Below are 27523 nucleotides of genomic sequence, written 5' to 3' on the forward strand. Positions count from 1 at the left end.
GCAGGGTCCTTCAGTGGCGGAGAAGGAGTCTGCCTGTCTTGGCGCCTCTTTTTCTCCTTGTGCTTCCTGGAGCATGAGTCCTGGGCGCCTTTGGCCTTCTGGGCCGGGGTCAATGGTTCCGAATGGGAAGTCAAGCCTGCACGCTTGTGGGGGCAGTCGACTCCCTGGAATGATTGGGTCGGTCGGCTCGACAACGAGACTGGAACCGATATCGATGGCGGGGCGGCCATCGAAGTACTTGTCGACGCCGATGTCGACATCTGAAGGTGCAAGAGCCAATTTCACCAGTGCCGCCGAAAGTCTCGCCGCTCAGTTTTTCCTGGTCTGTTTGGAAAATTTTGAGCAGTGATGGCAGGATTCCACCTGATGACCTTCCCCAAGGAACAGCAGACAAAGAGAATGTCCGTTCGGAGGCGGGATCTTGCTCCCACACTTGAGGCACCGCTTAAAAAACCCCCAACGCTTTTCCATAGACAGGGATGGCAGGAGAAAAAACCCCAAAGGGGTGAAACAACTAAATCATTTATTTTTATTTATTTATTTTTTAATAACAGGAACAGGAGAAAAAATGAAGAAACGAAGAGAACCTGGAGAAGGAAAAAGGTAATAACTACCGACTGGAGTGACAAAAAACAAGTCTATCTGATGCGGTGGTAAAGAAGGAACTGGTGGGATATTTGTGCCCACCGGGGTCGGGCAGTGAAAAATCCTGGACTTTGGAATTACCGATTGTGGATCGGCGCTGGCGCTTCATCCCATGAGTGTGAAGCGCAGAGACCACGAAGAAGATCGTGCAGTTAAAAGTTGTCAGGGGAAGCTGACAGTTGAGTTTGATTTGAGTCTTGGTGACTGGTGAGTCTGTTCTGGATGGTATGGTCAGGGCCAGTTGTATATTAGGGAAAGGAGCGTTTATCCCTACTTTCATTTATTACTTCTGTTCACCCTGTATTTAAAAATGCCTGTAAATAGTTATATGTTTTGTTTAAAAGGTAGTCCCTCTGTACCACCAAGGTTCCCCAACTGCCTTAGACCGCACTACTGAAAGAGGAGAGTCCAGGGAAGGCACACAGCTGGCAAGGGTGCCAATCCTCCAGGGGTCTCCCAAAGAAGGACTGTGGTCTCTGTGTTAACCAGGTGCTGGGTTGGCAGAGGACCTTGAGGCCACAGAACTGGCAAGGGGGATTGGGAGTCCTGTTCCTCTCAGTGAGGAACCCCTAAATTGAACAGGTGGTGGCAGTGTGCCCTAGTGGTGGGAAGAGGATTAGCTTTCTTCAGGTGTTAGCAACTCAAAAGGGAGTTGACGGGACTGGGGATGAAGGCTGAATTGGGCCCGTCCCGTCAAACAGGGTGTAATTCACATTTCTAACTCCCCATTGTGGCCTTTTCTTACACAACCAGGGAATGCTATTCACCACTTTGGGGTCAGGCTGTAATTTTTCTCTAGGCCAGTTTGGTCAGGGGCCCTCAAGGGTTTTCTGTCTTTTTGTCCTCAAGCAGATGTCACTGGGTTTGTGTGTGGGGAAGGTACTTGTGAGTTTCCTGCATTGTGCAGAAGGTTAGACTACATGACCCTGGAGATCCCGTCCAACTCTATGATTCCATGATTTCTGATGGATGTGTAGAACAAATAATACCACACATATCCACAGGTTTTATTTAGGACCACAACTCTATGGCGGTGTCTATGCTTTAATTTACCAGCCAATAAACACAAATCTTGATACTGGACAATGAGAAACGGTGAAGCTGGACATCCCATTGGAGAACAACAACAAAACAACAACTTGTAAAGCTATTTAATACTATTGGAAACTATAACAATTGCATATTTTTGCCATTCTAAAACAAAACAGATCTCGGCCATTGTAAAACACACACAAATATCTCGGGAAACCGTCTTACCACAAAACCCTCCCTTCCCCAATTCCCTCGAGGGAAAAAACGGTCCCCACCCCAGAAACAACGTGAAACTCTGAGCCACGCCCCTCAACTGCCACCACTTCGGAGCGACCAGCGTCGTATTTACCAACCCAACCTAATAACGTCCTTTCTTCCCCTTGCAATTTCTGGGAACTGTAGTTCGCACTGTGAAAGTACTTTCTCTTTAGACCGAGGGCCGTGGAGGATGGCGAACTACAGCTCCCAGGGTGCGTTGCGGCCGGTATTGTTCAGCCTGTGGCGCTGGGAACTTGGAGGATGGCGGTAGGTTTGTAAAGGGTCTGTAGCGGGTATTGCCCAGCACAGAGGCTACTAGCAAATAGGTGAGTGATGGGTCGGGAGTGATATTGGGGGCGGGAATGATGCTTCGCGTTTCCTTGTCATGCAATTGTAAGGAATTCTGAAGTTTCCATTGGCTGTGCGTAGAAACTGTGCTTGTAATGTATTTCAATAAAATGTGGATTCTGGTGTGTATGAGAGACACACAGTTTTCCTTTTTTTTCTTCCCTTGCAGGCACTAAAAGCCGGATACCAAATTGTTGGGATTTGCCAGCAGTCACAGTTTGGATTTTCCACATGGCCACCTCCGCAGATCTCAGTTGGGAAGAAAACTTAACAGCTCATTGGATGTCTAATGCTTCCCGGGCTGGAGTCATATTAAATCCATCTTTCTCTAGTTTGAGAACCGCTCGAGCAAATAATATTGAAAATGCCTCCTTGAGTTTTGCAGTGAGCTCGCTATGCAGTTCAAACTGCGCTTCTCTCAGCGAAGACTCTCTGCACGGGGAAGAGGGCTCCGACTCGTCACGCAGCCCTTGTGAAGAGCAGCTGGATGCGGCTACAACACCTTTCCCAAGGACGCTGGCTAAGAAGCAACCCATGCTAATGGTTAAAGAAGGTCCAGCCCTGTGCAAAGCCCTGCAAAATGATTTTGAATGCAGTCGACAGGATGATATGCATGAAGGATGTTGCAATGAGCCACTGACACAGAAACTTGAGCAGGTAAAAACTTGCCTTCATTGGGCAGCATTAGTATTGCTTCTGTCAAGGAAGAGAATGTTGGCAAATTCACAGGATGGTCTGGTATAACTTGTACACCCTAAGCTGAATGCAGCCCATAATGGGTTTGATACAAACACCTTTAAAATGTTTTTGATGCTTTTCTGGATTGTAAACTTTGGGATGCTTTGAGTATCTGAGAGGATGCCAGTATGCAATAGGTGAAATACGTTTATGGGCTGGGTTGCACCTTGTATAGACCTGCCAAGGAATCATAGCCTGGTCTTAATTAGGAAAATGGCTTGCGTAATATCCTGTATCACTACCCATCTCTTTGCTGTAATCAAAGGGATTGCTGCCTATGTCAGCTCAGGGGATTAAATCTTAACAATATGTAAACAGAAAGGATAATGTCTGGCATGAATTATGTGTCTTAAGCAGGGTTTACAGCAATACAGCTAGATTAAAGTCTAGGCGGCTGTAAGGAATTTGATAATTTAGGCTTCAGGTTCTGAGGTGACTAGACTTTCCTTCAAAACTCTTAAGTGTTGTTGGGATTCTGGCCTATTTAACAGTGCCCTTCTGCTGATTAGTAACACCTGCAGAGCAGTTGCTGCTGCTTGGAGATTCGACCTTGGGAGACTGCCTTACAGAGTCTATATTCCTTCTCTAAGTTTTCTTTTCACAGCAGATGCTAATTAATTGGTTGGCCCTGATTGGCTATTGCATGTGCAGGAAAAAATAATGGGGAAACACTTGTTTTTACTTGGTGAAAGCAGGCAGTGAGGAATGATTTTTACACTACCCCTTTTTGTGCACAGGGACATCTTTCATGGAACCCAACCCCAAGGGCTTGAAATACTGTAAACAAGTATTGTTATTGTTGAAGTGCCTGGACCTTGAGTGGACTTTACTGTACTAGTACTAGATTGGTTCAGATTACTCAACTCAATAGCCAATCAGGGTCAACCAGGGTGGAATCAGGGTAGAAGTGCTAGGAGGCAACTTCTGCAGGTCATTTAATTCGGAATTGCTTTTCAAACTGCAATTGGATGTCCTTCTATGTTGAAATGCTTGTAGGGGGAGTTGTGAGGTATTTGGAACAGATCCAATTTGTATCGCACTGTTTGTAAGTTCTTATTACCATCCCCCTTACAACCAATGCCTTGGGCTGTAGTGCTACTTCTGGTTTGACACCAATGGTGGTAGGTTCACTTTTCCCAGCTATTTTATTTGGATAATATTTTGACCATACATCCAAATGAAAGGACTACCAAGCACAACTTGTTTTTATAGACTTTGCCAAAAGTTTATTGCACACCAGCCTGTGGAAGTGGTAGCTGCAACTGTGATAAATTTTTTGTGCTCCTTTAACATGGTGTCCCAGACACAGTTAGACCTAACTGGTTATGAAAACCTTCATGCAACAACTCAGTCTCACTTGGGCTGGCAGGAAATAGAAGCTCTAGCTGGGTTTGTATTTCAGAGTGGGAGTGATAGACATCCTGCAAAGACACAGACTGACTGGATCACGATTTCAGGCTACGTCTTGCTGACTTTGATTCTGATTGTGTATTCAATTTCTCATATAGCTCAAATGGCACACAGAAGATTTGGGATCTATTGAAATGTTGTTGTTACATGCACTCTGATTTTCTAGAAACTGTTTCTTACAAGACTTGCTGGTTATTGCTTATATTAGTTTTTAAAAATTGTACCTCCCCTTTTTTTGTGCTCAAAAAGCTGAAAGGACTGCAGCAGCTCAAGCAAGAAGAGCTGAAAATGCAACAAATGGAGCAAATTCAAAGGCTAAGAGAAGAACAACAGAAACTACTTTCCCTGGTTTCTGAGCAGCAAGGACACTCCAGTAAGTGTAAATGAGGGACCGAAAGCCTTTAAAAGGGCATTATTGTTTCAGTAGTCAGAGAATCATTTTATTAAAATCTTTATTGTGTGTTCATTGCTTTTTGTTGTATGAGGATACTTTGCTAGGTAAACATGTAACCAGGAAACCTCTCATCAAAGACTGAAATCATGTAATTTTCAGCTACTCTTACACTTCTCAATTAGAACTTATTGGGATGCAGACAGATCTTTATATCTAAGAACTTTTAGATATTTTATCATTAGCCCAGGAACTCAGGGATGCATATGTAGTCACCCTTCCTTTTTATCTGCACAAATTAGCCTGGAAGAGAGAATGACTGGCCCAAGGTCATATGACTGGCCCAAGCCTATAAATTAGGTTGCCAACAGGCTTGGGAAAACCTATTGTGTCTGATTAGCAGAGGCTTACTGGGATGGTTTTATCAGGTGATGTTATATATTTTAGGGCCATTAAAAGTTTCACCAGCCCATTTCCACACATTAAATGTGTGCCAGTTTGGTGTAGTGGTTAAGTGTGTCTTATCTGGGAGAACTGGGTTTGATTCCCCACTCCTCCACTTGCAGCTGCTGGAATGGGCTTGGGTTAGCCATAGCTCTGGCAGAGGTTGTCCTTGAAAGGGCAGCTGCTATGAGAGCCCTCTCAGCCCCACCCACCTCACAGGGTGTCTGTTGTGGCAGGAGAAGATATAGGAGCGGCTCTGAGTCTCTGGTTCAGGGAGAAGGGTGGGGTATAAATCTGCAGTTCTTCTTCATTAAAACTCTAATAGAGAGGACATTTTTTCTCCAGACCAGTTGGCAACACTGCCATCTGTTATCGCCCTCAAGTTACATGCTAGACATGGAATAAATGTTGTGGAGCACACTGCTGTTGCAAGGCTCATGATTTTATTGTACACCGAGATGCATTTTCAATTTTTAAAAAACTCATATCTTTATAGTTGCGGGTGAGATGATACTTATGCACTCTTTATCTGTCAGGTATCATTTGTTTTGTAACACTGGTAAGAGCCTTGAAAATGCTTTATGGGAATAACATTCTGTAAAATAAAGAGCTACTCTGAGATGGGTTATCTTTCTGCAACACAGTTGCACAACCAGTGACCCATCAAACTGCATGCAGCTCTCTGCCCAGGACAAGTGTCTATTGACTCCCCTGTACATGGTCAGGCAGGCAGTTAAGTCAGCAGGCTTGTGGAGGTCTCAGTGGGCTGCTTGTCCCTACAGTAGACTGTACCGGGTCGGTTTCCAGCTTTGCATGCTTGTTCCAATGAGAGATGCAGGACTTCTGATTAGAAACCTGCACCTGATGAATAGAAGGTAACATAACAAATATTTAAAATAGACTGTACTTTACAAGCATGAACGAAATAAAACCGCTACTAGGTATGCAGTTAAATGCATGCCATTAAAATGCTAAAATTCTCTACCATAAACTCCAGCTATTCCTTTATACTCTGATCTCTTTATGCTCAAAAGAGTTTTCGGCTAAACGTTGGGAAGAACTTTCTGACAGTGAGAGCAGTTCCTCAATGGAACAGACTTCCTCGGGAAGTAGTGAGCTCTCCTGCTTTGGAGGTTTTCAAATAGAGGCTACGGTAGATGGCCATCTGACAGCAATGTTGATTCTGTGAACTTAGGGAGATCAGGGGAAGGAGGGCAGAAAGGGTTGCATCAGTGCTTTGTTCTCATGGTGCATTCTTTACAAGCCCAGGGAATGTTGTTCGCCACTCTGGGTCAGGCAATTTTTCTCCAGGCCAATTTGGCTAGGGAACCTGGTTTTTTTGGGGGGGGCCATCTTCTGGACATGAAGCAGGGGTAACTGAGTGTGTGTGTGTGTAGGGAGGTATTTGTGAACTTCCTGTGTTGTGCAGGGGGTTGGACTAGATGACCTTGGAGGTCCCTTCCAACTCTTTGATTCTATGATTGTCTAAGTTTATGCCTACAGTGTTATGAGGTTAAGGTTTTTCTTGATCATAGTTTTGAAACTCCTGTAATTGACTGAATGCCCAGAAGTGGTGTGTGCAAATATCACAGACATCCATTATTTTTGTGTTTAAGATGTTGCTGTAACAGAAGATGACATCGATCGACAATATAGTCCATCAGCTCGCTTCTCCCCTGCACCTTATTTCCCGCCCTGTCGCTTTGGAAATAGTGTTCCCCAGGATCGCACGTGTTCTGCTTCTCCTGCTGGACAAAAGGATTCTCTGCAAATAATAAGTGATGATCAAATATCAAAAGGAATTTCCTCTGGAGAACCTTCCTATGAGAATCAATTATTAGAAATGCAGAACAAATCGGAGGTTGCAAACCAAACTTCCATTTCAGGTATACAAGTTTCTACCTCTTTAATTAAAAAAAAAGTTTGTGGCTTTCCCTGTGGCCTTTCCTCGTGGCTCAAGTCACCTTACAATCACAATTAAAACATTTTAAGATTTAAAACCAATGGGTTAAAATCCCAGATTCACCCTCCCCCCAGAAACTAAACTACCTTTACGGGATCGTTATGAAGATTATTGAAAACAGACACAAAGTGCTCTGTACAATGGGGAAAAGGGTACAGACTATCTCTGAGTATATTAAGCCCATAATGAGGAATGTCACATCTGTGTTTCTTGGATTTCTGCCATCCATTCAGGGGTATGACTTGCCAAAGGCCACCTAGTAAGGTTATTATACTTGAGATGAGACAGAGACAGGAAAGTCTTTGCCTTGCATTTCACACTGAGCTATGCAAGCAGCTATTAAGTTATACTAAACTGTCTTGGATTAGTTTCCAAAAAATTCAGTGTATTGCCCCTTATCTTCAGTTGCCCAAGAGCAACTGCTTAGGAGCCAATGTGGTAGATTTGTGATTTCCACCGAATGAAGATTTCTGTGAGAAAAAGATGGACTTGAAAGGGAAACCAGCACATTATGTGTGCTGGGGATGGGTGGAGGCAAACAATTATAACGCAGATCAAAAGGTGCAGATAAAAGTCACATCCAGGTTCCTGTTCAAGCTGCCCTCAGATGCACAAATATATGGAGGCAGGTGAAGTCATTTGCAAAACTTTAAATTGTAGAACTATACCTGCACAGCTAAAATGCAGGAAATCTTGTTAGAACGTGCCTAGAAGGCAGCTGCAAGTCTTTATTGCTGTGGTTTTTCCGAAGGGATATATGTATATATTTCTCTCGTCCCCAATCCAATTCCTGCATCCTCTTTATTCACTTGTCTTTTCTCCTCTGGATGTTCACAGTACCTGGACCACCTGTAAGATGTCAGTTATCTTTATTTCACAGGAGGCAGCGGTAGGTCTCCAGAACCAAATCTGAGAGGAAGTGCAGATGGTAGCAATAACAGTGAAAGCCCAGGAAATGTAGAGACTGGGCAGAGGTGCTTGGAAATTCTCAGTGCAGAGGAAAGGTGAGTTAGGTTTTGCATGGAGCAAAGTGTGTTTGTACTGTGTGTATGTGGTAGGCTCAAGTGAAATAAATCTACACTGGAAGGTAACATGCTTCTAGAAACTGCAAAGCTGAGCTTGTGCCTAAATGAAACAAACAGCAAAGTCCTAAGGATATGAATGCCTTTTGTTTTATTTTAATGTATTTCATGACAAGATTTGACAATGAAAATTTTCCGTCTCTTGTGACAGGCCCATTCTTACTAGTATTCAAGAGAGAAAACTGACATTTGAAGAACTGCTGGAAGAACAGATACAACTGGAAGAACAGCGGCTTAGGCAAAAGGGAAATCGAAAGGTTATAGATACTACTCCCCACCCCCCCAGCATATGAAATTCTCTCCTTTCACAGTCGAGTTTGTACTTTAATCATGTCCTTGGCTGGTACATCATTTTTTTCATATTGATCCAGCAGCCCATCAGTGGATAGTGCTGGCAGTTATGGAACTTTCCCATGTTCCCCTCCCTTCAGCAGTCCTTTTTGACTGCGCAAAAGCCCCCCAACCCAGGTTATGGTCATATGGGTCAAGAGAGAGAGGAAAGAAGGCAAAACTATCCTTTCTGCAGTTTCCCTTTTCTTCACTGCAGCCTCCTGACCTACATAGAATCATAGAGTTGGAAGGGACCTCTAGGGTCATTTAGTCCAACCCCTGCACAATGCAGGAAACTCACAAACACCTCCTCCTAAATTCACAGGATCTTCATTGCTGTCAGATGGCCATTTAGCCTCTGTTTAAAAAACTCCAAGGAAGGAGAGCCCACCACCTCCCAAGGAAGCCTGTTCCACTGAGGAATCGCTCTAACGGTCAGGAAGTTCTTCCTAATGTTGAGCCGGAAACTTTTGATTTAATTTCAACCCATTGGTTCTGGTCCTACCTTCCGGGACCACAGAAAACAATTCCACTCCATCCTCTATATGACAGCCCTTCAAGTACTTGAAGATGGCGATCATATCACCTCTCAGCTGCCTCCTCTCCAGGCTAAACATCCCCAGCTCCTTCAACCTTTCCTCATAGGTCTTGGTCTCCAGACCCCTCACCATCTTCGTCACCCTCCTCTGGACCCGTTCCAGCTTGTCTATATCCTTCTTAAAATGTGGTGCCCAAAACTGAACACAGTACTCCAGATGAGGTCTTACCAGAGCAGAGTAAAGCGATATCACATCACGTGATCTGGACACTATACTTCTGTTGATACAGCCCAAAATTGCATTTGCCTTTTTAGCCACCACATCACACTGTTGACTCATGTTCAGCGTATGATCCACTAAGACCCCTGGATCCTTTTTGCACATTCTACAGCTAAGACAAGTCTCCCCCATCCTATAACCATGCATTGGATTTTTCCTATCTAAATGCAGAACTTTACATTTATCCCTGTTAAAATTCATTTTATTGATTTTAGCCCAGTTTTCCAGCCTGTCAAGGTCATCATGTATCCTGTTTCTTTCTTCTGTGTTTCCAACCCCTCCCAATTTAGTATCATCTGCAAATTTAATACGCATTCCCTCTTTTCCTTTATCCAAATCATTTATAAAGATGTTGAATAAAACAGGCCCCAGGACAGATCCTTGAGGCACTCCACTTGTCACTCCTCTCCAAGAGGATGAGGAACCATTCACAAGCACTCTTTGGGTGCGATCTGTCAACCAGTTACAGATCCACCTAATGGTAACAGGATCCAGACTACATTTTACCAACTTGTCAACAAGGATAGTATGTGGAACCTTATCAAAAGCCTTACTAAAATCAAGATAAATGATGTCTACAGCATTCCCCTGATCCAGCAAGGTAGTCACTTTCTCAAAAAAAGAGATCAGATTAGACTGACATGACTTGTTCTTGAGAAACCCATGAGCATGCATGTCCCCCCACCCCAGGAATAAATTTTCTGAAGGCCAGAAAGGATGGCTGGAGAGCAGGGAATGTGGGAGAGGTCCACCATCTTGCATTTGTAGACTGGTGAAGCCAAATAAATACATACTCTTTGAAAAAGTGTAAAAACAGTGTTTTTTACTTTATTTTAGGAAGTTGGAAGATCAACCTGTCAGCAAGCAGTTCCCAAGCAACGCTTTCTAAAACGAGGTGAAGGCTTAACTAGATTTACTAGTGCCAAATCTAAAGTGCCAAAGCAAAAAGAGAGCAAAATAACTGTTAATCCAAATGCTTCAGAAGTCTGCAACACAGTTAAAGTAGATAAGCTGCAGCTTCATAGGAAAGTTGCTCCTTTAAATAAGGAGCACGTTTCCGATAATGCTGTGCCTAAAAAGAGTAACCAGGTTGCTAAGCCAAAGAAGGGTTCTGCTCAGAAAACAGCAACACAGAGGAATAGCACTGGGAAAGGCATTCCTCTTTCTACAAGACAAAACCCCAGTGAAAAGAAAGTGGGACCACTGAAGGATTCTGTTGCCTCAGAGAAGAGTAAAGAAAATTTAACAGAACTTGCAAAGCTGAATGAAGCAGACAGCAAGTCATTTGGGGAAACTCGGCAGTCGCCAACAGAGTCAACCCAAGCGCTCCCTCATCCCAAAGGTCTTGCAGATTGCTCTGAAAAAGACTCGGCACTCTCGTTTGAACTGTCTTTCCAGAAGAAGCTGGAAAACTGGGACGCTGATAAGGAAAAAGAAAAAATTGAACTGGATGAGTTTTTGTTTCTGGAGCAAGCTGCTGATGAAATATCTTTTGCTAGCAATTCTTCACTTATCATAAAGATCTTGGACCAAGGGCAGCAGGTTTCCATGGGACACAGAATGTCTTCTACTCCCATCAAGTTAAAGCAGGCACAGCAGAGGCTGGAAGTACTGGATGTTACAGATGTTCATAAGAGAGAAGACCTTCCTTCCCAACAAGCTAGCAAGGAGAGGGATAGAGGCCCAGCTGCTGAAGCACAGGCACCTGTCATACTGAAGGATCATCATCTAAATAAAGCTGATACTAAAATGCTTTGGGCCTTTCCCTCTGCTCATTTTCAAGATTTTAGAAATACAGAGTGGGATGGGGATGACTCAGATAGAAGTAGCAAGACGACTTCTGACTCGGAGGAAGAATTTCAAACTACCATAAAACCTGCAAGCAAGGAAGCCAAAGGGCTTGCCTTGAATAACCGAGGCAATAGTCCAGCATACTCTGAGTGCAGAGGACAAGATAAAGGTGCAAGCAGTGGTGCCAATCTTGATTTGCTGGAAAAAGATTGTACTAGCAGACAATCTAGCGAGATAATTGTCGATGAAGCCCCTGAATATCAAAGCGTATGCTGTGTGAATAAGAATAAGGTTGAATTTGATGACGAAAGATCATGGTCTGACTTTGAAGAGCACGGGAGACTGTGTGCCCAGGCACCAAGTGTTGGTGTGGCTATTAAAGCATCTCCGTCCACTGATTGTTCCACTTGGAGTGAGGCATTCTTCCCAGACAAAGCAATAAAGAGGAAGGTTGCAATAATGAAGAAGGGGGATGCTCTGGCCAAGCCAAGTGTGGCAGATAGCAAGGTCACTGCGCCTCCCACAACGGACCTGATGCTGAAGCTCTTTCCTTCTCTGAGGCCCAAACCGACGGGAGATGTGCAACAAAGGCTTGAAATGAAGCCCAGCATGGGTCAGGGAGAACCAGCAGGTAAGCAAGAGTAAGAAACTGAACATTGTGCATGTTTCCCCTACCCCGGATGGTATGAATAATATGTATTCAAAAAGATGTTCTCTAAAAATTAGAGAATGGATCTTTGATCTTGGCTTGCTGTTTTCTATGTCAAATGGCCACCCATGGGAGTCTACACTTGGTTGGGGATTTAAACTGACAATTTACTTCCCTTCAGCAGTTGTGCACATGCTATTAAATGTGTAAAATGATGTAATGGTTTGCAATTAAGACATTTGTATGTAAAAGTGGCAAAAAGTAGCTCATGCAAGCAAAATAGCTTTATCTTTTTGCCATCAGTTTTCTGGCTCCTCCCGCCCCCCATGGTAATGCAAGGTGTGATCCATGCTCCAGGCAGCTGACAACCTGATAGAATGGTGGGAGGGGGACAGTTGAGGGTAACTGAAGCAACATATGCAGCAGCATGTGTTTCCCACTTAGGTTAATTAGAGGATTTTTTAAAAAACAGTGATCTTTGTCAAAATAGTGTATGGATTTGAGAAGGCTCAAGCGTGTCCAGTGCAGGAGGGGATACTCTCTGAAATGTCTGTGTCCGGTTTGGCTTTCTTTAGTGCAGGGGTGGCCAATGGTAGCTCCCAGATGTTTTTTGCCTACAACTCCCATCAGCCCCAACCAGCATGGGCAACGGCTGATGGGAGTTGTAGGCAAAAAACATCTGGAGAGCTACCATTGGGCACCCCTGCTTTAGTGGAAACTGTCTCTTGCTAATTACTTTTGTGCATCAGAGATTCTTGTGGCTACACTGAAGCTGTCTAGGCATTTGAGTTAGAGTGAGCATATGTGTTAAGAATTGTCAAGTTACCTCTGACTCATGGCAGTCCTATGAATTAATGTTCTCCAAAATGTCCTATCATCAACAGCCCTGCAAACGAAAGGCTGTGGCTATCAAATCAATCCATCTCACCTGGGGTCGTCCTCTTTTCCTGCTGCCTTGAACTTTTCCTAGCATTAGTTTTTTCCAGTGACTCATGTCTTCTGATAAATTAATGAGTTAATGTATTATTATCATCTGTCTCTTGATACTACAGTATCTTCTGAATGCTTTATTTACACTCTCCCCTCCCCCGTATCTCATCCCCAGAACTCAATATCAATGAAATATGTTTCAGTTTAACAGATCACACTTTAACATACAGTACATGTATCTCTGACTGATGCATATAAAATATGGTGAATCTGTCCCATTAGACACTGCTCGATCCCAGCTTTTGAGAGAGAAGATTGTTGAATTGGAGACAGAAATTGAAAGGTTCAGGATGGAAAATGCATCTTTAACAAAACTTCGAAATGAGCATGAGAGTTCTTTGGAAAATCTCAGGTAACTTCAGACTCTGTGTTCTTGGTCTGACATTTATTAGCCTACAATAGGTGTGCACTGCTTAGAACTCACAAATCAAAACTCAGCTGGGTAATATCACAAAAGATTTAATAAGATTTAATTGATGGTTCCCAATGTCAGTCAATAAACTTGCTGAAGAAGAAGAGGTTGGATTTATACCCTGCCCTTCACTTGGGAGTCACAGAATGGCTCACAATCTCCTTCCTTTCCTGTCCCCAGAACAGACACTCTGAGAGACCTGCTCTTGAGAGAACAGCTCAGAGAACTGTGACTGACCTGTTTTATTTTATTTATTTATTTTAGATTTATATGCTGCCCGCTCTGTGAGCAGACTCGGGAGGGGGGGGCTAACAGTCATGATAAAACGATTCAAATTACAGTTATAAAAGAATAAAAAAATGTAAACGATTTAAAAACTACATTATTAGGTGCTATAAAAAGATTTCATAACAAAGGCGGTTTTTCCATATTTCAGTTCTCTATCCCTTTGTTACTCTATTAGCGGTCTTACAGATGATATTGCTCAGCAATATAACAGTGGCAGCCTCCTCCCACGTTAGTTGTTGTAGGCCTGTCGAAAGAGTTTGGTTTTGCAGGCCCTGCGGAATTGGGAGAGGTCCCACAGGGCCCTTATGGCCTCTGGGAGAGCATCCCATAGTGTTGGTGCTGCCGCTGAGAAGGCCCTAGCCCGTGTAGAACTTAGTCTAGCCTCCCTTAGTCTGGGGATGGATAGATTTTGACCTCCTGAATGCAGTGCTCTCTGGGGTGCATGTGGGGAAAGGCAGTCCCCTAGGTCACTCAGAGGTGCTTATGGAGGACTGGGGAATCAAACCCAGTTCTCTAGAGTCTGCTGCTCTTAACCAATACACCAAACTTGCTCTTCAAGTACATAAGTGGACCATATCCTTCCTTAGGTGGCAGGATGTTCCTCCAACCTAAGGTTTCTTCCTTTGAATTAGTCAAAAATATCTAATTTTTATTTGTTATATAGATGTAGTCAAACAGCATTTTCTGAGGACAATCGCTCTATTTCTAATGAGTGGAATTGTCTTTTAACAACTGGAATTGTACTAAGGAATATTTTAATTTATAATAAGTGGTCAGTAATTATCCTCTCCTGCTAACTAAGATGTACTATGAATAATTCCTGAAGATATTTCTGGCTGTTCTTGATTAACTAATGCATATAATGAGATTTAAAGGATGTTCTTGCATCCCAGGAAATCGGACATGGTAGGTTATCCCCCTAGGAGGGCTCTCTTTTTTAAAATATTTGGTTGGTGAAATTCCTAAGGGGTAAAAAGTTATGTCACACAAGTTTTGAAAGAGGATGCTTTAAATGTGGAAGATACGCAAGAGGGTAATGTGCAGTTACATTTCAGGAAAGAAATTGCCAACTTCGAACAACAGAAAGCAAAAGAACTGGCTCAAATCGAAGAAACAAAGAAAGAGGAAATGAGAAAGCTGCAAAAAGAACGTAAAGTTTTTGAGAAATATGCCCTGGCAGCCAGAACCATTCCAGATAAAAAAGAGCGTGATGAAATTCAGGTAAACACAGGGGAAAAGCCTATACCTAATTGAGAGCACTATAAATCCATGTCCTTAAGGTAGTACTTCCATAACTACAAAATGTTCTTAACGCATTAGTTTTTCTGACCTTGCTAGATGTATCCCTAAGAGATGTATTCATTTTTTAAGGCTAAAAGGAGCTGGTTGTAGAGATTTGGATTCAAGCTCACAGCGAGGAGACTTATTCTTCCACCCCTATGTAGTTTTCAGATTTAAAAATTCCCTCCCACTATTGTTAGCCCCCCATAACTGGCAATGTATGATTCTTGCAATGGAGGAAACACTGTGAACTCCTTCTACTGTACAGCTGCAATCTACATCATGTACTCTTCCAAGTTTTTTTAATCTTAAAAACCAAACCAAGTGGGAATTTTTAATGGGCCTAGTTTAGCCATCTGTTATTCAAGAATTTTGGGGGATATTTCTATGCAGGACTTTTTTTGTAGCAGGAACTCCTTTGCATAATATGTCACAACCCCCTGATGTAGCCAATTCAAGTGTTTACAGGGCTCTTAGTACCAGGGGTAAGCTCTTGGAGCAGCTCGGAGGGGTGTAGCCTAATATGCAAAGGAATTCCTTGCTACAACACCCCCACCCCCGATTTCTATGGAATTGCACTTTGGATAGTAATGGGATGTCTTTTCTCTGCCCCGCAGTCCGTAGTTGAGGTCCAAGAATCCTCCTCCTTGTATTGTTACTGTCTTGCAGTTCCCCTCGTCCCACCTGCATCATTCCACCTTGTAAGGTCACAAGGGAAATCACACACCTCCCTGCTCCTTCCACACAGGTCTTGTCTGCCCTCACTGTTCCCGTTCTCCCCCTACTATCGCACTCTTTGCCAGTGGCAGGTCACCCTTCCTGATGATGTTTGCCTGCTTCCTCTTTGGTTGCAGTACACTCTAGTTGTGCTTCTTAAGAGTCCTCCTCCTAAGCAAAGAAGGCATTCCCACCACACTTGCCTTGAAAGAACGTTGTCCTTTTTTGTTTCTGCTTTTCTGCAGTCTTGCGCCACATTTCCCAATACTTCATCAAAACTGGAGCCTACAAGTCAATGTTAAAGTGAGTGTGCTGCTGACTCCTTGTTGGAAGAAGCACAAAACAGAGACCACCCTGATTTGTATATTTTGTATGTTGCCGCCGCAGAGGGTTCGTCTCCTTCAGTTTGTATTTTGTAATGTAACCGAAGAATAATTAGCTTGCATACTTTTTTTTTTTTAAATTAAGGCTCTGAAACAGCAGATGGCAACCTTGCAGGAAGATTTAAAACGGAGAGAAGCAAAATGGTCAACCACCCACATGCGTCTTCGAGACCAGATAGAAGCTTTGACCAGACAGAATGCAGAGCTACGGGAAGAGATCAAAATTATGGAAAGGTTTCGTCTGAAAGCTTGGAAAAGAGAGAAAGAAGCTGCAAACAGGAAAGCTGACAGCTGTGGGATCTATTCCAAGACAGCAGCAGAGTTTGCAGTAAGTTCTCTTTTAATCTCCTTTCTAGTTGATTGAGGAGTAAATATGCTGCAATTCACCTCTTTGAAATACAACAGGAACCTGAAACTTGCCCCAGAGGGATAATTTAAATGCAAATGGAAGACTGCATGGCTTAGTTCTGCTGCTTTAGCTTTAAAATACTCTTGGTTCTTGAAAGACCATGCCTTTGCCAGAGTGAGTGTGGCTGAAGTACGTGTGTGAGCAAGTATATGGATGTGGGGGCAAGTAAAGGGAGAGTGAAGTTGAAAGAAAAGAGCTTTACCACTACAGTGTCTTCATTAAAAAGCTCTCACATTTCCTGTGATTTTTATATTACTCTGTAATTATCGTTTCGGTGGTATGTTGCAGTTGCGTTCTAAGGTTACCTGCCAATCTGTTCATATATGTCCTGCTGTTATCTAGATGGGAGGAGTCACGCTTTGCTTCAAACTACTTTGGCTCTCTAAGAGTTTGATTATAGGTTATTATGTGACAACTAAGAGTTCATGAACTCAGTCTCTTAATGTGCTTCCATCCTCCCCCAACTACTTTGTGTTCTCCTGGCACAGCAATGCAATGCTGCTTGTGGCTTCTATTTCTGGGGGTTTTTTGTTGTGTGGCCTGACAGGTTTCCTGAGGGGCAACTGTATGTTCAAGAGGATATGAATGCAAATGGGAAAACAAGATTGTCTCACTGCTTTCACTGCCGACAACTTCCTCTTTGGCAGTCTACAGCACATTTTAAAAGTATTAACAGAGAACTCTGTTTGGAAGATCCAGCTGCCGTGAAATAAAGTAGTTGGTGACCAACTACACATACGTACACAAAGCTGCCATATACTGAATCAGACCCTTGGTCCATCAAATCAGTATTGTCGACTCTGACTGGCAAGCAGCTCTCCAGGGTCTCAGGTAGAGTCTTACATCATCTCTTACCTGATCCTTTTAACTGGAGATGCCAGGGATTGAACCTGGGACCCTCTTCATGCCAACCAGATAATCTGTCACTGAACCCCCTAAGTATAGAGCACTGTCCTTCCACAATTCTCTGCCTAAGAAAACATGCATGGCCAGTCCTGCCTTCCAAGAAACTGATCCAGACTGAGCTGTTTCGAGTTCTAAAGACACTTATTTTCTCAGCATGTGCCAGCTGTATTGCAGAAGAGTCAGAATGTGTCTCCGGTACCTCAAGCAGAGAAGAGCAGCAAAACAGATGGGAAAAGCGATTTGTTCCCAGAAGGTAAGAAGGCTTGTCTATGGGATGTAGTATCATTTCTAGATGCCCCTTTCAGTTGCAAGCCTTGACATAATTCTTTTACAGGGGCTCCTTTAGAATCATGGTTTTTCAGTACTAGTCACTCCAGAGACTTCCTTGAAGGATTCTCATTGTTCAGGCCCACAAACTATGTTGCTGAAGACACATCCTTTTTTACATATGTCATCCCTCTTGTCTTTAAGCCAGTCTTTCAGAAGGAAGTGGATTGCATTGTTGTAAACAGTGATAGAAACATTACAAAATCTAATTCCGAAGTTTTTGTGAAAAGGTATTGAAATGTTTCTGCTATGCACTTATGTTGAGCTTCCCCCCTCCCTTTACTGGATTTCTATCTTGGTGGTCTAATGGTGGTTTACTCTGGATGCTAAGTAAATCAGTAAGTAAATTGAGAGCCAGTTTGGTGTAGTGGTTAAGAGTGCGAACTCTTATCTGGAAGAATCAGGTTTGATTCTCCACTTGCAGCTGCTGGAATGGCCTTGGGTCAACCATAGCCCTCAGAGTTGCCTTTGAAACGGGAGCGTTTGTAAGAGCTCTCTCAGCCCAACCTACCTCACAGGATATTTGTTGTGGGGGAGGAAGGTTGTGAGGAGATGTGAGCTGCTCTGAGACTCTGAGATTGAGCAGAGAGTGGGATATAAATCCAATATCGTCTTCTAATTAAAGACTGAAATGCTACATTTTTAAAATGTGGCATTAACAAATTCACTAGTTTGGAAGGCTGCAGGTCATTGACTTATTTACTGTAATGGGGAGTGGCTATTATGTAGCAAATCTTTGGTTAGGAATTTTGAATATTGTGTCTTGGTTTAATTTATAGTTTTCAATGTGTGAAGATGCCTATTACAATAATGAAGCCTTCTTAAGAGCCAGGAATTCAACATGAATCTCTTGAAAATTGATATTTTCATTGTAACATTATCATTACTTACTTGGAGGAAATAGTTATCTTTCCAACTCAGCTTGCTCTTCTTTAGGGACTGGAAGATGCCACAGAAATGGTTTTGAGATGGAGTTGTCATGGCAAGCAATTAGTGATTGATTTATATTTTCTTTTAAGGATGATGTTAAGGGCTCATGTGCATGATCAGAGCCATAAACCAGTAACTTTTCACTAGCTTCCCTAATAGTGGGAAATAATAAATTGCCCACTAGTGAATTAGATCAGTGATCCATCAAGTCCATCAGTGGTTTTCCAGAGCTTCAGGAAGAAGTCTTTCCTTCTGTTGCATGTTTTACAAGCGTACACGTGGAAATCTGCCCTGTCCTCAGTCAGACATTGGGCACTGAAGGTTATTATTGTCTACTCTGACAAGCAGCACCTCTCCAGTAGAGGTCTTTTACACCACCTACTACATCATCTAAATACTAGCAGAAGCTGGGATGACCAGATTCTATGAAAGGAGGGCATTATATCCAAATAGTGCCACGATAGATAAGGGTCTGTCACAGTTCATAAGAAAACAGAGCCCCAGGTGTCTAAGAGGTTGGGTAGATACCTATAGCTGGAAAAGGTTCTTCAGATAATCTATACATTTGTATATCTATTGAGCCTATAGCTTAAGAAATCCAAGATATTTTAATTTCCTTTTGAAACAGGAAGACATTCAAGATCTAGATTAGTGGTTGTACCTAATGAGAGTTGCTTGGACAACCCAACAATAACCCATGAAGACTCTTCCAAGACTTTTATGGTAACAAGTAAGGTAAGTAACTCTTCCCCTTTCCTGATTTGAGCAGTATGACCACTCTGAAGCCACTGTCTATAACATTGTATTAAATTACCATATTACTACTGCAGTGTTGGAAGGAGTAACTTGCTTTATATTGCTACAGGATTTTCCTTTGTCTCTGTATAGACCTTCTAGCTGAGGTAGAGAAAAATGTGTGGAGAAATAGCAGTGATTATTTTTCAAATGATTAACGTTATAGTGGCTGCCTTCGAATGAGTTCCTAGGTTTCTCTTTCCTAAAGAATGGGGATAGGGTGCCAAGGCGGTGTGGGGCTTTAGCTGTTATGCTTCTGGCTTATTTATTTGCAGAACACGAACAACGGATAGCTTGATGTCAATTGAAGAAGAAACCATTGATTTTCTAGTTACTCTGTGCTGGTCTATTCCAAATAAATGAGCTAAACTTTATGGAATAAAAGACTTATACTTCTCTTCCATACAATAGTTTGCATTGTATTTGGTGCCTAGGAAATCAGTAATCCATCTGGCCATATATATAGTTGAGTTGTAGTTTTCAGACAGTGTTCTCAGCGGCACCCCAAAGCTTCCTTGAGACTCATCAGGGACAAAGATCACCAATAACCACCAAGGATGTCCTTGAAGCGCAACTTTCCTACACTGCCAAACTTCCCTTGCAGTGCACCGCTACGTGAGAATGTTCTTGAATGTACACGTGGTTCACATGAGGCAAGTGCTGTGTGTGAACTAGCTATGAACCAGAAGATGCACAGGGCTTTCTGGTAGATGAGTTTATACAGAAAAGGGAGAGAGACTGAAAACCACCATGGTAAAGCTCTTGTAATCTCTGTCAAGCTGGACAGAACTTCTGTGGGAGACAGTTCCAAGTATATTGTGGTCAGTTGGTTCCTCCACAGGAAGGTTGTTTTGCCTCTTATAGTATTCAAGAGCAATTGTTTTCCCACTTCAGAATTTTCCTGATAATGCAGCTGTTGAAATCTCAAAACCAGCAACTCCTGTCTACATAGATTCTGAAGAAGAAACAGAAAGTGAAGCCAGTCATCCTGATGGAAAGGTAAGAGACAGCAGCCCTTTTTATTAAAGTGCCTGCAGAATACAGCATTAGGCGACAGCTTGCCTTTCCATTTTCACAAAGAATGGGCTTCTGGAAGCTAATACTGATGCATATTTCCACGTGTGTTCTTTTTTGAACTAAAAGTTTATACTGGTTTGCACAACCCTCATAACTTGATGTATACTTTCTAGCATCAACTGCTAAAACATTTGTAAGCCTTTTTTAACAGATTTTCCGCAGTGGAAGTTTCTCCAAGGTCCATGCAATCCTACACCTGCGCACAGAATTTGGCCGTTAAAAGGAAAGGTCCCCTGTGCAAGCACCAGTCGTTTCTGACTCTGGGGTGACGTTTTTACGGCAGACTTTTTAGGGGGTGCTTTGCCATTGCCTTCCCCAGTCATGTACACTTTCCCCCCAGCAAGCTGGGTACTCATTTTACCGACCTCAAGTTTCAAGTAAATTGCCTTGTTTTTGTTTCCCATACATAGAACATACTAATGATCAGGGTCAGATCAGAGAGCCCTGTGTGATTGTTGTACTATAAGCAAGTCTTGGGTTTCCCCCATTTTGTTAGAAAATTCAGTGTGAACTGGGACTTATTATAATGATGAGTGGACCCCACACAAATCCTATGTGGCTTGGGACTGGGGTATCTGACAAGGGTAGGCCGAAGGACTGTCTTCTCCCTTCTGTCCCTGCCTCAGGATTTAAGATGCAGGAAGATGCCCTCCTGACTGCCCCACAATCTGGGCAGGTACATGTGATCTAGACTTCTAAATTGTTCACTTGTAGTAAGTTTTTGTTATTTTTGTGTGTTATTATAATTTGTATTGTTAGCTGCCTTGAATTTCACAAGGGAAAAACCAACCAAACTGGAGAGCCAGTTTGGTGTAGTGGTTAAGTGCGTGGACGCTTATCTGGGAGAACTGGGTTTGATTCCCCACTCCTCCACTTGAAGCTGCTGGAATGGCCTTGGGTCAGCCATAGCTCTGGCAGAGGTTGTCCTTGAAAGGGCAGCTGCTGTGAGAGCCCTCTCAGCCCCACCCATCTCACAGGGGGAGGAAGATAAAGGAGATTGTGAGCCACTCTGAGTGGAGGGCGGAATATAAACAGGTTGCTTACCTGTAACTGATGATCTTCAAGTGGTCATCTGTGCAGTCACACACATGGGTTTTGCCTTTGGCAACGGATCCTAACCTCGGAGACTCTAAAAGCTCGCTTGAGCATTATTTTTGGTGTGCTTTCCGGCTCGCCCTGGGGAGCAGGCACCGACTGTGCATGCCCGGAGCGAGCGGAAGGCACCCCTCCCACTCAGTTTCTTCCAGCCGCTACTGACATCTGTGCAAGAAAAGCAAAGGGCAAGCAGAGGGGAAGGCTGGGTGGGCGTGTGTGACTTCACAGATGACCACTCAATTATCAGTTGCAGGTAAGCAACCTGTTTATATTCATCGTGGTCTCTGTGCAGTCCACATGGGTGATTAACAAGCTAAACACAGTAGGTGGGTGCTGGCAACTGGTAAGCAAACACAATAGTTAGTTCACATGTGGCACTCACCTTGCACCACGTTGCACTCACCTGGAGAAGTATTAGTGAAAGATTGAGTGGAGGACTGCCTGGCCGAAGGAGGCATCACATCTAGCACGAACGTCCAGGGCATAATGAGCGACAAACGTGGACCAGGTTGCAGCGGCACAAATGTCCTCTAAGGATACTTCATGCAGAAATGCCGAATAAGTCGAGACGGCTCTAGTAGAATGAGCTCTGAGTTCGACAGTTAACAGTTGTTTAGCAGTCTCATAACACAACTGAATCGCACTAGACACCCATTTGGAAAGTCTTTGGGTGGGTATCTTGAAGCCTTTATGGGGCTTGCCATAGGCTACAAACAAATTAGTGTCCTTTCAGAAAGGTTGTGTACATGCAAGATAGAAGGATAAGGCTCTCTCCACGTCGAGAGTATGTAGTATTCTTTGACCCGAGTCCTTGGGTTCTGGGAAGAAAGCTGGTAAGGAAGTAGCACTTGAAAGGTGAAAAGGGGAGACGACCTTTGGTAGAAAGGTGGGGTCCATCCGAAGGACCACCTTGGAACCATGGAAGACTGTATAAGGTGGATCACAGCAGAAGGCGCACAGATCACTTGCTCGTTTACCTGAGGTAAGGGCAACCAAAAGTGCAGTCTTCCAAGAAAGTAAACATAAGTCAACAGACGCTAAGGGCTTGAAAGGAGGTTTAACAAGCTGAGCTAGGACTAAGGATAAACTCCCAAGCAGAAAAGATGGGTTTAACTGGGGGATGTAGACGTAGAAGTCCCTTGAGGAAAGCTTTAGATAAACAATAAAAAACCACTGTCTGACCATCAACAGGAACATGGAACGATGAGATGGCGGACAAATGAACCTTTAGTGAAGAGTAACTAAGTCCTGAAGCTTGCAATGACAATAAGTACTGTAGAAAAAAGGGGATGTCTGGATTAATGTCTTGAGATTATACATATGTGGAGAAGCACTTCCATTTGAGAAGGTAGGAATGTCTAGTGGATGGTTTCCTAGTGTTGAGGATAACCTGTTCACTTCTGGGGGCAGTGTTATGGTCAGATCCTCCCGCTGTGAGGTGTAGAATCTGAGGATTGTGGTGCCAGGCTTGACTTTGATGTTGAGTGAGGTCGGGTACCATAGGGAGGTGACGATAGGAGTGGGAGGATAGCCGAAGAAGCCTCGTGAACCACAGTTGTCTCAGCCACTACGGAGTGATGAGAATGCAGCCTGTCTGATCGCAGGCGATCTTGAGGATCGAGTGTGTGATGAGCGGAAATGGAGGGAACAGGTAATGGAGGCCTCCCATCCAAACGTGGAGAAATGCATCGTTGCTCCCCCTCACGTAGAAGCGACTGCATTTGGTATTGAGTCGTGTGGCAAAGACATCTACACTGAGGCTCCCAAAGCAACAGAAGATATGGTGAAGATGTGCAGGGTTGAGTAACCATACGTGGTCGTCCAGTCGAACTCAGCTGAGAGAGTCTTCTCCACTCCGGGTACATGGAATGCAGTGATGTAAATGTTGTGTTTGATGCACCATTTCCAAAGGGTAATGGTCATGAGAAAGAGATTGAGTTTCTTGATGCTCTCAATGACTGTGCTATGGAGCAGATGGTCTCAGAACCTACCAGGGGTGGGGCGATCCTGGATTTGATCCTAAGTAATGCCCAAGACTTGGCGAGAGATGTAAAAGTGATTGCGCCACTTGGGAGCAGTGACCATAATGTTATTGATTTCACTGTTTGTATAAATAGGGAGTTGCCCAAAAAGACCGCCACAACCACGTTTAACTTTATAAGGGGTAAATTCTCTGAGATGAGGAGGCATGTGAAGAGGAAACTGAAAGGAAAGGTAAATACGGTCAAAACCCTTGGGGAAGCTTGGAGACTATTTAAAACTATAATGCTAGAAGCTCAGATAAAATACATACCACAAGTTAGGAAAGGCACAAACAGGCATAAGAAAAGGCCTGCATGGTTAACAAACAAAGTAATGGAAGATGCAAAAGGTAAGAAGGACTCCTTTAAGCGGTGGAAAACCAGTCCAAGTGAGATTAGTAAAAGGGAACACAGGCTGTGGCAAATCAAATGCAAGACTGTGATCAGGCAGGCAAAAAGGGACTATGAGAAGCATATTGCAAAAAACAAAGACGAACAATAAAAATTTCTTCAAATATATTAGAAGCAGGAAACCAGCCAGGGAGGCAGTGAGGCCCTTGGATGACCATGGGGTAAAAGGATTACTGAAGGAGGATAGGGAAATGGCTGAGAAGCTGAATGAATTTTTTGCCTCCGTCTTCACTGTGGAAGATGAGAACTTTCTGGCCGCCCCAGAACCACTAATTTTGGAAGGGGTGTTGAAAGACCTGAGTCAGATTGAGGTGACAAAAGAGGAGGTCCTACAATTGATAGACGAATTATAGGACTGGTAGGGTTGCTTGCCTTGGAGTCCCTTCTGACACCAGTATTCTGATTGCTTGGGGGAATGTTGCCATTTCAGATAAGGCTGTTTCCAGGGCCAGGAGCAGTTGAAAGTTTGGGGCTGCTGTTGCTGGGTGACACCTAGGCATTTAGCGTGCTTACGGCCATCATCAACGGAAGTAAGGACCTCATCTGTGGATGTGTGGAACAACCCTTGACCGTCAAACAGTAAATCCTCAATCTTTTGTTTGATGTCAGTCTGAAGGTTGGTTGAGCAAAGCCATGCATGGCGCCGAAGCGCTACTGATGACGCAAAGGCCTTGGAGGAGCAGGACACTGCATGCCGAACTGTATTTATTTGGTGTTTACTGACTCTGGAGAGTTCTGAAACCAGTTGATGAGCCAGCTTTTGAGAAGCGTCTGGTAAAGCTGGAATAAGGGGTGTGAATTGGTTGGCAAGGTTGAAAACATAAGCCAAAAGGTAAGCCAAATAATGATTAATCTTAGAGTTGGTGGTAGCCAGCCCGTAGATTTTTTGTGCTAGGGTGTCAAGTTTACGCCCTTCCCGGTTGGGTGCAGCAGGGTGTCGTGAGAGTTTTGCCTTCGAAGCCGAGTGAACAATAATAGAATTGGGAGCAGGGAGAGAGAAGAGGAACTTCGAATCCGGGGCATGGACTCGATAAAGAGAGTCAAACCTCCTAGGAGTAGGTGAGATGGAGGCTGGCTTATCCCAGGCTTCCTTAAGTCCCTCAAGATGTACAGGGAGCATTGGCAGTAAAGATCCAGCAGGCAGGTTGGATTGCACTAAGTCATGCAACACATCAGTGACCGTCGGGGTGTCAGAGGGTAAAGTGACATTGAGAGCCTCCGCCACGGTGGAAATTAGGTTGAGATAGGCCTTAGAGCCATCAGATGGAGAAAGGTGGCCGGGGCAAGGCGTGTTGGAGCCAGGGGAGGCTGGAGAATTAGGTTGATTGGAGCCGGAGGACCTAGAACCCACTGATTCTGAGTCGTCTGGTGGTATCGGTTGTGCTATTGGAGCCGAGAGCATGGTTACCACCGGTGATTGAGGGGCTCGGATCGGAGACCTAGGAGGCTGAGCCGAGGTGGAGGTCGAGGCCAAGGCTTGGAGTCGAAGTACATATGTGGGTGAAGCATGTCGACTCCTAGAGTGCCTATACTCAGCGTAATCACGGTACCGAGAGCGCTGAAGTCTTTCATGTGACGGAGATCTGGAAAAAACCCTGTAAGCCGTACAGTACTGAGGTGAAGGTGAGGTCGAGGAATAGTTGTAACGGTAGTGGTAGTCATGGTGGAGATCCGTCCGGATGGGTGAGAACGGTGAGAAAGTTCTCTGTTGAGAGGTGCTCTGTAGTCCCGATTCGAGAATTGAGTCGACGTTTCTCTATAAAGCTGGGTTGAGACTTGGGTGGATGACTCATTAAGCTCTCTATACGGGGGAGAAACCCCAATGTCCCAGAATGCGTTCGGATCCAAAAGACGCCTAGGGTCCGGTTCCAGGATATCCAGAGGCAGGGAGCCATGGAGTGATGGAGATCTGGATGGGATTGGAATCACATCTGCAGATCCAGTGAGCTGGGGCATCTCAGTAATGACGTCAGTGGAAGCTGTGAATTCTGTAGGTAACAGTATTGCGATTGTAAGCTGCGTCGAAGCCGAGGCCACTGGAGTTGAGGTGGAAGTTGAAGCCGAGGCCATCGAAGCCGAAGACTTGCTGGTCTTGGCTGGGCGCCGAAGTGGATGGATCCAATTGCTGGAAGTGGGCATAGCCCGGAGAGACTTTTCAAGGAGAAAGCTCTGAAGTCTGGCGGCCCTGTTCTTTCACGCCTGCTTGCCAAAACTAGCACAATGGGTGCAAGAGTCGACCCTGTGGGCTTCCCCAAGGCAAAAAAGACAGGGGGAATGACCGTTGGTGGATAGGATTTTAGCTCCGCAGCGACAGCATTTTTTGAAAGTACCGTAGTTTTCCCTTCCATACGCTCCAGACAAGGTGGTGGTGGTGGTGGGGTAAGGAGAAAAGAAAAGCGCAGAGTAAGGTCCCTTTTAAAAAAAACAAACAAATAGGGACAAAATAAGGGAGAAAGAATACAATACGATACCACAGGAGACGAAGAGAAGAATGAGCTAAGGAGAGGAACGTGAGGTACCGTATTTTTTGCACCATAAGGCGCTCCGGACGATAGGACGCACCTTCCTCCTGGGGGGCGATCCGCTGCCTCCGATCCCGGCGCTTCCTCCGTGCCTGCCTGGCTCCAGCTCTGGCGCTTACAGCAAGCGCCAGAATCGCTCCCTCTGCCCTCCGATCCCGGCGCTTGCTGTAAGCATCAGAGCTGAAGCCAGGCAGGCAGGCACGGAGGAAGCACCTGCCCCCTCCGCAAACCCAGCACTGGCTGTGGAGGGCAGCGTGCTTCCTCCCTCCCTGCCTGCCTGCCTGACTTCAGCTCTGACGCTTACAGCAAGTGCCAGCATCGCTCCCTCTGCCCTCCGATCCCGGCGCTTGCTGTAAGCATCAGAGCTGAAGCCAGGCAGAAAGGCACAGAGGAAGCACGCTGCCCCCTCCACAGCCGGCACTCACAAAGCGCTGGGTTTGCGGAGTTGGCGGGTGCTTCCTCCGTGCCTTTCTGCCTGGCTTCAGCTCTGATGCTTACAGCAAGCGCCAGGATCGGAGGGCAGAGGGAGCGATCTTGGCGCTTGCTGTAAGCATCAGAGCTGAAGCCAGGCAGGCAGCCACGGAGGAAGCGCCGGGATCGGAGGCAGCGGATCGCCCCGCCCCCCAGAAGGTAGGTACTGGTACCTTCGCTGCATAAGACACACACACTCCCCCCCCACTTTTTGGGGGGAGAAAAGTGAGTCTTATGGTGCAAAAAATATGGTAGGTGTTGTCCGAGCGGCGGTTAGGAAGAAATTGAGTGGGAGGGGTGCCTTCTGCTCGCTCCAGGCATGTGCAGTCGGTGCCTGCGCCCGAGGGCGAGCCGGAAAGCACGCCAAAAATAATACTCAAGTGAGCTTTTGGGGTCTCCAAGGTTAGGATCTGTTGCTGAAGGCAAGACTCATGTGTGGGACTGCACAGAGACCACAGTGAAGATCCAATGTCATTGTCTTCTAATGTTTTGAATAAACGTGCCACAAAAAGGAAAGTGTTTTTAGATAGCTGTTGTGTGTGTGGCCTGCTTGAGTCGTAGGAGATAAAATACTATTGAAGGTTTATAG

The 27523-nt window shown here is 44.5% G+C and overlaps 1 protein-coding gene across 1 annotated transcript in view; it reads left to right on the forward strand.

Annotated features, from left to right (window-relative positions):
* Nucleotides 1–2118: 2118 nt before the first annotated feature.
* CENPJ (centromere protein J) overlaps nt 2119–27523 on the forward strand; it is a 28489-nt gene continuing 3084 nt past the window's right edge. The window contains exons 1-13 of the mRNA XM_060234832.1: nt 2119–2261; nt 2453–2940; nt 4681–4804; nt 6883–7152; nt 8110–8233; nt 8463–8568; nt 10297–11881; nt 13112–13241; nt 14645–14810; nt 16056–16298; nt 17439–17538; nt 19171–19277; nt 20232–20336. Coding sequence (XP_060090815.1) covers nt 2515–2940; nt 4681–4804; nt 6883–7152; nt 8110–8233; nt 8463–8568; nt 10297–11881; nt 13112–13241; nt 14645–14810; nt 16056–16298; nt 17439–17538; nt 19171–19277; nt 20232–20336 — 3486 coding nt within the window. The 5' untranslated portion in view covers nt 2119–2261; nt 2453–2514. The remainder of the gene's footprint in view (nt 2262–2452; nt 2941–4680; nt 4805–6882; nt 7153–8109; nt 8234–8462; nt 8569–10296; nt 11882–13111; nt 13242–14644; nt 14811–16055; nt 16299–17438; nt 17539–19170; nt 19278–20231; nt 20337–27523) is intronic.

Source organism: Heteronotia binoei, chromosome 3, assembly GCF_032191835.1.
Source record: "Heteronotia binoei isolate CCM8104 ecotype False Entrance Well chromosome 3, APGP_CSIRO_Hbin_v1, whole genome shotgun sequence".
Taxonomy (NCBI): Eukaryota; Metazoa; Chordata; class Lepidosauria; order Squamata; family Gekkonidae; genus Heteronotia; species Heteronotia binoei.